Source organism: Marmota marmota, unplaced genomic scaffold, assembly GCF_001458135.2.
Source record: "Marmota marmota marmota unplaced genomic scaffold, marMar, whole genome shotgun sequence".
In the NCBI taxonomy this organism is placed as follows: domain Eukaryota; kingdom Metazoa; phylum Chordata; class Mammalia; order Rodentia; family Sciuridae; genus Marmota; species Marmota marmota.
In genome coordinates this window covers 11974547-11987337 of record NW_026000242.1, presented here as the reverse complement: position 1 = coordinate 11987337, position 12791 = coordinate 11974547, and the positions used below count along the sequence as shown (strand labels likewise).

The window sequence follows — 12791 nt, the reverse complement described above, 5'->3', positions numbered from 1 at the left end:
TTGATGATTTTTGTACCACCCATATAAATAAGAATAATTTCACAACTGCAATATACTGTTGCAGGAATCACTCTTTATCATTTTAATAAATTTCAAACGTTTTAAAATTATTTATCATTGACACTAATCACAACATATATTGAACCAGCTTTGTGTATTATACTATGTTAGGCACTGTGGAAAGTATAGAATAGTTTAATAAACTGCCTTTTGACATTTTTCACCACTCCTTTATTGAAATACACTTAAAGTTTTGCTAGGAAGACATGACATGCTAATGTTTAAAGCATCTCTATGGGAGTTACTAGAACTGGAAAGGGGGTCAAAAATTTTTTTTTTTTTTGCAGTGGTGGAGATTGAACCCAGGTCCATGAGCATGCTATGCAAGCACTCTACCACTGAACTACATCCACAGCCCTTGGGAAGTAGATTTTGAGTTGGATTTCTGAAAATGAAAGAAGGTAGACTATTTCAGACAGGGAAAAGCTTGTTTAAGGGCATAGAAGAACCACAGCACATCATGGTATGTTAGGCACTTTGCAGAGATGAGAATTCATAATGGGGAATAGTTATCATCTAAACTGCTGGAGAGCAGGGGCTGACTCTTGTTTTTTGGTATTCTTACTTTGTATCATAGTATTCAATAGACTGGTGTTCAAAAATGTTTGTTAAAGTAATAAAATCATATATGTATTTTTTATGGTGGGCATACCTTCACAGGGTATGCCCTGTGGTACTATGTTGTCAAAAAATGTTTGTAAAATCAACGATTGAAAAGATATGAAATGATAGAAAGGCAAAGAATGAAAGGTAAGTTGTTTCTTGATTGTAGAATCCTTTATTGACAGTCTTAAATTTGGACTTTATTTTGTGTCTGAATCTTTCAGAGGAGAGGAATGGCACAATGAAGGTGATCACCTTGGATCCAAATCAACTGACCTACCAATAGTGTAAAGATAGAGGAAAGTTTAAAAAGGGAGTCTACTATTGGTGATACAATTTTAATATTTCAAAACGAAAGACTCCTTATTATAGTTTGTTGGGATATTTGCTCTGGAGATGATATTTCCTCTGGACAAGGAGAGATTACTGGTGTTTTGAAGCTCCACCCCTTACCTCCCCTCCCCATCCCATTCTGTCACTGAGCCAGGGACAACCCTGGAGAGTCAGGGACAACCCAGGAAGTTCTGTGAGCGTTCATTGTTTAGTGTTTCTTCCAACTGTGACTGCCGGTGAGTGTAAGCGTTTGAAATCACAGGATCTGCAGCTACTGAACAAATTAAAAAATGTGTTTTCAAATCTTTCTCCATTTTGTCAGGAATCGTTCTACCACTGCAGTAGGTTTTCTTTCTGTGGCAGTGTACCGGCTCCCAGGTAGGGGATTTACCCTTTCTTTTCCTTTTCCTGCCAGTCTGTACTTAAGACTCTGCTTCGTTCCCGAAGATTACTGAAGGCTTTTGAAGCTTTCCCTTTCTGTGCAGAGCAGATACAGGCAGCAACTCTGCAGAGCCAGAAGTGAAGGAAGGCCCAGTCAGGATTTGTTTGTTTATTGTTAGGGAAACAGTCCTCATGTTCATGTTTTATACAAAATATAGGGGTAGGATTCAGGTTTAGGGATTTTCTTGGATCTATAATAGGAAGGATATTTACTATTCAGACTTTTCTAAATTGAAAATCACTGCCACATGTTCTAATGTAAATATTTGGTTTTTCTATTTGCATTCTGGGGAATTGCCTTCAAACCTACTTTTTCAATTATATTTCTACTATTGTTTCATGATTTTATTTCTTGGAATTGGCTCATATAGAACTGTCAGAAATCTAACCCATATGCATTATGAATTGTATAATTATTTAATCCAATAACTTTGCTCGAATTATGCAAAGTAATAGGTATTGGAAGAAGAGGGGAGACAAAAGCCAGATCCTGTACTCGAGGAATACTGGTGGTAGAGTTTGTAGAACATATTCATCTAAAACATACAAGACAGGAAATAACACAAGGGCTATAAGAGCTATAAATTGCTTCTTTGTGATTTCAGACTCAGGAGAATCAGTTCTTGCTATAGGAAATGGGAATGCCATGCTTAGGAAGCAGGTGACATGGAAACTGGATCTTGAAGGATGAGTTAGATATGTGAATTCCATCTGAAGAACACGAGAAATATCCTTGTGTTATGAGAATGTTATCCTCGTGAATGAGAATGTTATGATTATGATAAGAAGAAAATAGGACTGGTCCAGGTAGGCTGGAGTAAAAGACATTATCAAGAGGCAGAATGACATAAAAATATGGTAATATTTTTAACCATGCAAAATTGGATGGGATCTGCAGTCCTACAGATGTGCTATTTAGAGCTGAAGGCCTTTGGCCATCCCAAACACAAAGGGGATAATAAGCCCACTAATTAGGAAGCTGTGGTGTAGAAAATAATTTGATTCCCTAATTTCTCCTTCCAATTAGGAGGCTGCTATAATATCCAGTTAAGAGGTGAGAGCCCAAATTAGAACAGTAAGAAGGAAGTGACTGGTATGAAAGTGAAGTTGAGGCATCTGTGCTGAGGACCGGTTCAGGAAAAAAATAGAGGGAGTTGTCCAGGAGGGAGGAGCTGTTCAAAATCTTTACAATTTCCCCTAGGCACTCTAGCAGACTTTTGAGCCCTAATAATTTATATTGGCCACCTTATGTTCTCTCCTTAACCTCCCCTACTGGCCCAGTGTTGGTATAGTCAGCAAAACTTAACCATTTAGTGAATGCGAGGGGAGTGCACAAAATGAATTCAAAGCTTACAGAGATCAGCTGGGTGATGTGGCTGGTGAAAAAATTTATTTGGAAGGGGGAAATAAAGAATTATATTTTGACATGTTTAAGAGTCACTTGCTAGAAGTAATTGGTGAATTGAAACTAGATAGAGATTACAAGTGAAAATGCTGAGATGAAAGAATAAAGGTTCAAGGTGACACCTTAGGAAGATTTATGTGGTGATAAGGGAAAAGGAGCCAATAAAGGGAATTAACATTTAGAAAGTATCATTATATTTAATTATGAGATCGACATGAACAGTAAGTGTTAACCTCTTTTTATTCCCACTTTATCATTGAAAAACCTGAAGTTCAGAGAGATTAAGGAATATGCCCAAGGTTGTCAGTTAATAAGCAACAAAGCTGGCATAAAGCACAGAGTTGTCAGAAAGAGAGCAGGAAAGTCAGAATAGTACAGTGTGTCGGAAGCCAAGAATAGAAAGGGGTTTGAAGAGATGTTGACAACAATATCAAGTACCACAGAAAGTTTGAAGAGCATGTACTATATTGCCAACAACATGGAGTATAGAACATATAGACATAAAAATACTTTCTAAAATGTAAATGTTTCAAATGCATCTGTACTCAGATAAGCACCCAATCAGGTTATCCAATTTAATTTTACTTAAAAAAGTGAGATGAGTACAATACCTGACTTCAAGGAATTTATTTTAATTTAAGAGAAGAATAAGAAGGAAAATAAGACAAATCTATATAATGTTAATAAAAGTAGGATAAAATAAATAGGTTTGCTTCTTTGTCTCTCTCTCTCTTTTTTTTTTTTTTTTTTAAAAAAGCAGCATCTTAATACCTCTTTTAAGGGCTGGAGTCATGGCTCAGTGGTAGAGCGCTTTCCTAGAATGTGTGAGGTGCACTGGGTTCAATCCTCAGCACCACATAAAAATAAATAAATAAAAAGGTATTGTGTCCATCTACAACTAAAAAATTTTTTAAAAAACCTCTAATAATATGGTTCCCAAACTTAAATATGCCTAAGAATACCGGATTGCTTTCTTCCAGAGATTCTGATTTATTATGTACAGAGTTGTGTCCAGGAGTTTGCATTTTAGCAACAACATCAGGTACTATTTCTTTGCAAATAGTCCTCGGACTGGACTTTGAGAAACAATGTTTAACAAATCACTTATTATCAATAATCTGTTTTTTTACTAAGCAGAGTAGAGTGAAGTTTCTAATGCTTTTTATCCTTCAGCAGTGCCTGGCACTTGTTAAATGAATAAAGTAATTCCAAGAAAGAAGATATATAGTAAATCTTATTGGATTATTCATTAAAAGCTATATAAATGATAATACCTAATACTTTTGAGTATTTATTGTATTCTAACTCATTTACTTATAGCTTTAGGTATGATGAGAATTATTATTTCCCCAAATATAAAGGAGGAAATAGTACAGAGAGGTTGAGAGTCTGTTTGGGAAGTGACCAAGATTTGAAACCAAGAAGTCTGGAGCCAGGCAGAATTTGAGCCTACAGTCTTAAATATTACACTGTGCTTCCTTTTAAAGGAAGTAACATTTGAGATAGAACTTGTGCAATATGTAGAGTTTTTTAAAGGAGAAGTTTTGGGAAGGACATACAGAATGAAAGTGAATTTTATTTGGGAAATCAGGAAATAGTTGGGCTTGACTGAATTGTTACATGCAGGAAAGTAAAAGTTCTCGTGTGCCTCTGAACTGAATATCTGCCTAAAGAATGCAAATCTCATTTAGTCAGGGGAATGATATCCATATGTGTTTGTTTATTTTTCTACTTTCGACTTCTGTATCACTGTTAAACTTTTATGAAAAAAATAAAGGATTGTATTTTATATATTTGATTGATTATTTGCATTGATTACCCTTCTGCATTAAGCAATACTGTCTTGTGAACACTCAGTAAGTATGAAATATTAGGGATAATTTCAGCTTCTGAATATATGAGTTTTACTTCTTGTAGTTTTTGAACTTCTGGTAATCTCATAATGAGTATCACTGCATAAATTAATTTATGATACCACTTTCATAGAAAATACCATCTCCTTTCATCTACATGCTATTAAAATGGAAGAAATTAGGGGCTAGGGCTGTAGCTCAGTGGTAGAGTGCTTGCCTCGCATGTGTGAGGCACTGGGTTTGATCCTCAGCACCACATAAAAATAAATAAATAAAATAAAGTTATTGTGTCCATCTACAACTAAAAGAAATATTAAAAAATAGAAAAAATTAAATTTGACATCATATCAAATTCACAGAAATCACTATAAATTTTTGAGATCACATTCTAGTATATCTAAAATACTGGGGTCAAGGTCATTATGATAATATTGAATGGTGGTCATTTAAATTTTGATGTTGTTGTTATAGATGGACACAATACCTTTATTTATTTTTATGTGGTGCTGATGATCAAACCCAGTGCTTCACACGTGCTAGGCAAGTGCTCCACCACTGAGCTACAACCTCAGCCCAATCATTTTAAATTTTAATAGTGAAGTTGTTATTAGCACATCTAGGGTTAGCATGTAGAGTGATCCTTGTAAAAAGATAAGCATTGCTCAACTATGAGGAATGAGTAAATAAAGTCTTGAGTTAATTCTTAGGCAGATTAGTACTGCAAGAAACAAAAGAAAGATTTTTTGTGGCTCAAAAGTGGAGAACCAGTTTTGGTAGTCTGAGAATGAGGAAGCAGAGGGAAGGATTTGGAGACCATTTGATGTTAGGTTCACATTTCCCTTAAGCTGTCAGTCTATAGATTATCGCTTATGGGTCAATAGGCATGTTTATAGAAAATCTGGCAATTTTTTTTTGTGTTGTCCTTTGGCTTTCTCTTCACAGTTTTGAAGACATACATGGAAAATACTCATCAGAAAAAAACCCTCTTGGGGCAGCGGCAGAATTTGCCATGTATTGCACCACTGCTGACCACGGTGGAGGAGACTGTGCAGATCATCTCTGCTCAAGTCAAGGGACACATTCCTGAGTGGCTCCATGGCTATCTACTTCGGGTTGGACCTGGAAAATTCGAATTTGGGAAGGATAAGTAAGCCTACATTTTGGAGAACAATGTAGATTTTTGGGAACGGGCTGATTCTGTGGAATAGGAATTAATATCTTCTTTTTCTCTGATGCAAACATTGTCATTCAGTTCCTGTGATTACAGGACAGAAAGTATAGCCTAGTGGAGAAAAAAAACAACAAAACTTAATTGTTTTTTAAATGTCTTTCTTTTCCTATTCTGCAGAATATTGTAAATTTGAAGCCCTCAAAGTTTATGCCAAAAGAGAAGTGGCAGGACTGTGTGACTACCAAGCTGTTGCATCACAAGTTGAAGGACAGCAGTGTCTTTACCTCCTACCATTCTTGCTTGCACCCCATACTCCCCAGATGCAATGCCCTCTTTCAGTTCCTTATACTGGCCACATCTTTTTTTTTTTAAATTAAATTATTTATTTATTCTAATTTGTTATATATGATGGCAGAATGCAATTCATTTCATATTACACATATAGAGCACAATTTTTCAAGTCACTGATTGTACACAAAGTATTTTCACACCATTCGTGTCTTCATACATGTACTTAGGGTAATGATGTCTAACTCATTCCACCATCATTCCTACTTCCTTGCTCCCTTCCTTCCCTCCCTCCCTCCCCTTTGCCCTATCTAAAGTTCCTCCATTCCTCCAATGCTCCACCCCCACCCCTCATTGCCATTATGATCAGCATCCTCATATCAAAGAAAACATTCCAAAAACATTTGGTTTTTTGGGATTGGCGTACTTCACTTAACATGATTTTCTCCAACTCCATCCTTTTACCTTCAAATGCCATGATTTTATTCTCTTTTAATGCTGAGTAATGTTCCATTGTGTATGTATACCAAAGTTTCCCTATCCATTCATCTACTGAAGGACATCTGAGTTGGCTCCATAATTTAGCTATCAGCCACATCTATTTTTGCTCAGCATCTTAGCATTAACTCTCTTACCTATCTTCCCCAATCTTTCCAGGTCTCATTCTTATCGTCCAGATGCACACTAGATCTCCTGTTCTTTGAGTCTTCTCTATCTTCCAATCTAAAAACACTAGAAATTATTATATTACCAATTTAATTCTCTATACAGCACTGTCATTGTCTGTGGTTTTGTTTGTTGATTTGTGTATTAGCTGTGTTGTTCCTATTAGAATATAAGTTCCATGAAAGCAGAAGCTTTTTAATCACTTGATATCTTTAATATCCAGAATAGTGTACTGCACCCAGATAGCACTCGATGAATAGATATAAACTCTTCAGGATATCATGTCTGTGTGTCTAGTAGGGATGTGAAACAAAATGCCTATGTTCTGGAAGGATTCTGCTTTTTTTAATCATTTTTAAGTATTGGAAAAAAATTACTCATTATAAAAATTGTTATTTATATAAAATATTTTTAATGTAGAGAGGGGGAAAAGCATGTACCACTTGACACATCCCCTATTGCACTTTGGTGTATTTCTTGCCAGTTCTCTACCCTGTTTCCATAGAATTGTTTTAAATAATTGCAGCCATATGTAGATTTATTGTTGTTGTTTTGATTAAAAAACAAACAAACAAAAAACTTTACACTATCAACAGGGCCTAGTAGCTCATGCCTATAATCCCAGCAACTCAGGAGGCTGAGGCAGGAGGATACCAAGTTCAAGGTCAGACTTTGTAAATCTCTAAGCACATACATTTCAAAACCTTGATGAATGGATAATTTTCTAGGGAAAAACAGATTGCTAAAATTGGTAGAGATATAAAGTTTAAAAAGACCAGTTTATGTAGAAGAAATAGAGAATGTCAATAAAGACATATTCGAAGAAGAAGGAGGAAGAGGAGAAGGGCACAAGGTCTAGATTATTTTACCGAAGTCTCTCAAACCTTCAGATATGAAGTAGTTCTAATGCTTTATAATTTTTATAGAGCATTGAAAATAAAGGGAAAATTCCCAAATTTTTATGATATTGGTATTTAAACAGGATAAAGATAGTGCAAAAATGAAATTATAGACTAATTTTATTTGTAAAAACCCATGATAAAATACAAAATATATAATATTAACATAGGACTAAGATATTTTATTAACAAGAAAAATCTAACATCATATTAAAAATAAAATTCACTATAATCAGGTGGGAGTAATTCCAAGAATGCAAGATAGATTCATTATATACATATATTATTATATAACCACATTAATAGATCTCTGGAAAAATAAACATAGAATTATCTCCATAAAGGTTGAAAGATACTTGTCAAAAGTCAACATCAATTGCTCAAAAAACCTGCTCAAGAAAATAGGACTTAATGAATAGTTTCTTTTTTGGGGAGGGGTACCAAGGATTAAACTCAGGGGCATTTCGGCCACTGAGCCACATTCTGAGTCCTGTTTTGAATTTTATTTAGAGACAGGGTCTCACTGAGTTGCTTAGTGCCTTGCTTTTGCTGAGGCTGGCTTTGCACTTGAGATCCTCCTGCCTCAGCCTCCAGAGTAGCTGGGATTACAGGCATGCACCACCATACGCTGCAGTTTCTTAACTATGTTTGCATATATGCTTAGTATACATATCATATTTATCATATCATACGTATCTATCTCTATGGTTCTATCTCTGTCTCAATATTTTGTGCTAAAACTAAGTAAGTAAGTTGAGTAATACTACAGTAAGTAAGTTGAGTAATACTAAGTTGAGAATTACTACAAGCATTTTTTCTAACTCCAGGAACAAGGAGAGGATGTTAGTATCTCCACTGCTGTTCAACATTATACCAGTTATAAGCAATACAATTAGACCAGTGACACTAATTAAGGGCAGAAGGCTTAGTAAAGAAGTAAAACTTACTCTTCTTTGCAGATGATATAGTAGCAAACCTACAAAACTATAGAGAATCAATAATAAACTCAATCTTAACAATAAACATAAGGTAACAGGGTATAAAATCAACATACTAAAATCAGTAGCCGTCATAGACACAAGCAGTAACATAATGATAGGAAAAACTTCATTTCCAATTGTGACAAAGAAGATTAAATACTTTGAAACTAACTTACCAAGAAATGTGCTAACTTTAAAACTCTTGGAAGGTGCACTTGAACAAATGGAAAGCCCATCCCCTGTTCTTGAGTAGAATGATTCAACATTATAAAGATTTCAGTTCTGTGTAAGTTAATTTATAAATCTAATGCAATCTTTTTTGTTAAATTGTTTTTTAGTTGTAGATGGACACAATATCTTTATTTTATGTATTTATTTTTATGTGGTGCTGAGGATTGAAACCCAGTGCCTTACATGTGCTGGGCAAATGTTCTACCACTGACCTACAACCCCAGCCCAAAGTCCATTCTTCTTCTTTTTTTTTTCCCTGTGGTGTTAGGAATTGAACCCAAGGCCTAATGCAATCTTAATAAAAACTCCAACAAGCTATTTAAGGCAATTAGACAAATTGATAGTAAAGTTCATTAGAAGAAATAAATATTCAAAGAATAGTCAAGAAAACATTGAAAATGAAAAATTTTCAGGAGTAGTGAGCAGACATCAAAATATACTATAAATCCTCTACGATTAAAACACTGTGATGCTGGTTCATGAATAGGTGAATAGATAAATGACATGGAATAAAAAGTCCAGGTATAGACCCAAGAACTTACTGAAGTTAGTGTATAATAAAGGTGCCATCTGAAATGATTGGTTTAAGAGTGCCTTTTTCTTTTTTTTCCTGAATTTAAAAAACTGTGGTAAGATACATGAAACATAAAAATTTCCATATGCCTTAATCATTTAATGTGTGCAGTTCAGTAGTGTTAAGTGTATTTGCATTATTGTGAAACAGACTTTCAGAATGTTCTTGTCTTGCAAAACTGACACTCTTTACCAGTTAACACAACAACACACCAATTATCCTTCCCCACCAGCCCAACACACAGCATTCTTCTTCCTGTTGCTATGATTTTGACTACTTTAAATATCTCATCTGGAGGCTGTGGTTGTAGCTCTGTGGTAGAGTGCTTACTTAGCATGTGTGAAGGACTGGGTTTGATTCTTGGCACCACATAAAAATAAATAAATAAAATAAAGGTATTGTGTTCATCTACAACTTAAAACAAAATGATACAAAACAACAAAAACCTTATCTGCTAGGGGAGGTGGTGCAGGCCTATAATTCCAACAACTCAGAGGAGACTGAGTCAGGAAGATCACAAGTTTGTCTCAAAATAAAAAATAAAAGGGCTGAGGGTGTAGGTAGGGTGCCCCTTGGTTCAATCCCCAGTATTAAACTGATGTAGGGAAGATTAATAGAAGAAAGCATACAAACATTATTTAATAATTGTTACATCAACTGGGGAACCCTCACAAGAAAAATGATGACCTAAAGTATCAGAACTAAAAGATTATATGCTGGGTTGAACAAAGAGTGGTAAATTGTGGAAATATGACAAGACAAGGGTTAAGTCTAGAGCAGTTAATTGTAGGAAAGTGATATGAAACAAGTTTACCAAAGTTTGTTACAGATTTCTCTTGGCCTTCATGCCCCATCTCCAGCAATAGAAATGTCTTCCTTCTGGCACATAGAAAGTACCTTTCTCGTGGGAGTTATTTTCTGCTTTCAGAAAGAAAAGGGAAGGTCAGAGTGCTCTTCTTGCAGTTGGTGTTTTTCAAGTGCTTTTAACACAAAATAATCAGTATGTCAAAGCGACATATTTTAGGGTGGCATGCTTGAAGCCCCACAATGTAAACATTTTGTTTATCCATTCAACCATCAGTAGAAACTTAAGCTGCTTACACCTTTTGGCTGTTGTGAGTAAAACCACTATGAACATGGGTGAACAAATATCTTTCCTAATCTCTACTTTGAGGAACCATTGTCTTTTTTTTTTAAAGAATTTTCTTAATTCTCAATGGACTTTATTTATTTATGTGCAGTGCTGAGGATTGAACCCAGTGCCTCACACAAGATAGGCAAATGCTCTACCACTGAGCCACAACCTCAGCCCATCCATTGCCTTTTAAGACAATGATGTTAGCTTTGTTTACCTATCATTAAGCATTCACTCTGTCAAGCATATGAAAGGACCACATAATAAGCCCTTTTAAAAGCAAAACCACAAATTTTTTCTCACAGTTTTTCAATATTCTATCATTTAAGTAGAACATTTCTAGTATAATTATAAGGACAAAAATGATTATGCAGGGGGCTGGAGATGTGGCTCAAGCACGATCGCCTGGCATGCGTGCGGCCCGGGTTCGATCCTCAGCACCACATACAAACAAAGATGTTGTGTCTGCCGAATACTAAAAAATAAATATTAAAAAAATTCACTCTCTCTCTCTCTAAAAAAAATGATTATGCAGGAAGGACAGTCATCCTGTTTATTTTACTTTATACAATTGTGAAAAATTTGAAAAAAATTTAAAGTAAATGGAAAATTTAATATATATAAGCTATGAAGATAACTATTTCGAAAAGCTTAGGAACTTGTTCTAATTTGTAAGGTGCCAAGTTTTCTATAACCTCTTAAGCTAGTCTCTTGGCTGCAGGGTAAATTTCAGAATTATCTTAAGATTCACACTGTAGGGTTTTTCTTTAGCCTTATGGAATGTGAGATTTTTAACAAGGGTACGGTTTAGGAGAACATAAGTTGCTGTTGTTCCTGAGGTTCAATCCCCAGTATTAAACTGATGTAGGGGAGATTAATAGAAGAAAAGCATACAAAAAGGATATTCAAAATGCCATCTTCCCTGAATTTTAAACTTTCTGAATAATCAGGTGGTACTGGGAGTCCATGTAATCTTCTTATCTCTTCGTTTGAAATGTGGATGTGTTATTCCACCTTTAATTTTGACTGCATGTTTTTCTTACTGATACATGTTTTCCTGTTCTTTTCTCGAATTTGCAGGTACAGTCACTGGTTTGATGGAATGGCTTTGCTTCATCAGTTCAGGATGGAGAAAGGCACAGTGACATACAGGAGCAAGTTTCTACAGAGTGATACATATAAGACCAACAGTGTTGGAAATCGAATTGTGATCTCAGAATTTGGCACACTGGCTTTTCCTGATCCATGCAAAAATATTTTTGAACGTTTCTTGTCAAAGTTTGAACGGCCTGGTAAGCAGCCTTTCACATGCCCAGAATTTTGTAGGTGATAGTGACCATTATTTAAAATTATTATATTATAATCCATGCAAATATAAATTTTGAAAAACATGTTTTGTTTGGTGTGAGAGGATGTTGAAGCTATTTTCTCTCTGTAAATATATACTTAGTGTCTACTACAGTAAATTCTTAATGCTAAAATAATTCTGATGGTTGGTTTCAGCCATGACAGACAACACCAATGTCAACTATGTGCAGTACAAGGGTGATTACTACATGAGCACTGAGACCAATTTTATGAATAAAGTGGACATTGAAACTCTGGAAAAAATAGAAAAGGTAATGTATAGGTTAAAAAATGAATAAAATAGATCCGAACATTTCTTTCCATTCAAAATGCATTTTTAGAATAGTAGGAGAAACTGGAGGCTTAATCACAAAAACAGAGTTATCCATTGATTCAGAACACATTCATCCTTTGTCCTGATTAGAATGGAGTATGGGGTTGGTTTTACTTAAAGGTAGAAAACTTAATCCTAATATCTGAAGGTTAGGGTAGAGGAGAAATAGAATATTACTGATTTACTTTGATAGGCTTATGTTCTTTCTAGCAGAATAGTATTGAACTGGAGATTGTCTAGATCCATATTTTTTTTTCAAATATTTTTAAAAATATATTTTTAAAAATATAGATGGAGACAATACCTTTATTTATTATTTATTTTTATGTGGTGCTGAGGATTGAACTCAGTGCTTCACACTCTAGGCAAGCACTCTGCCACAGAGCTACAACCACAGCCTCAGATCCATATTGTTTTAACACATTGACTAAAATTTTAATTTTAATTCTTTTGCTTCTTTTGAACTTTCCC

At 35.0% G+C, this 12791-nt stretch overlaps 1 protein-coding gene across 4 annotated transcripts in view; it reads left to right on the top strand.

The window, feature by feature from the left end:
• Positions 1-988: 988 nt before the first annotated feature.
• Bco2 (beta-carotene oxygenase 2) overlaps positions 989-12791 on the top strand; it is a 29935-nt gene continuing 18132 nt past the window's right edge. Inside the window, exons 1-5 of one of the 4 annotated variants that reach the window (XM_015489874.2) lie at positions 1214-1232; positions 1319-1374; positions 5638-5842; positions 11720-11931; positions 12143-12258. In XM_015489874.2, coding sequence (XP_015345360.1) covers positions 5652-5842; positions 11720-11931; positions 12143-12258 — 519 coding nt within the window. In that variant the 5' untranslated portion in view covers positions 1214-1232; positions 1319-1374; positions 5638-5651. Of the gene's footprint in view, positions 1375-1874; positions 2245-5637; positions 5843-11719; positions 11932-12142; positions 12259-12791 lie in introns of those variants that run through there. The other 3 variants (XM_015489873.2, XM_015489876.2, XM_048796034.1) reach the window with 3 other exon arrangements.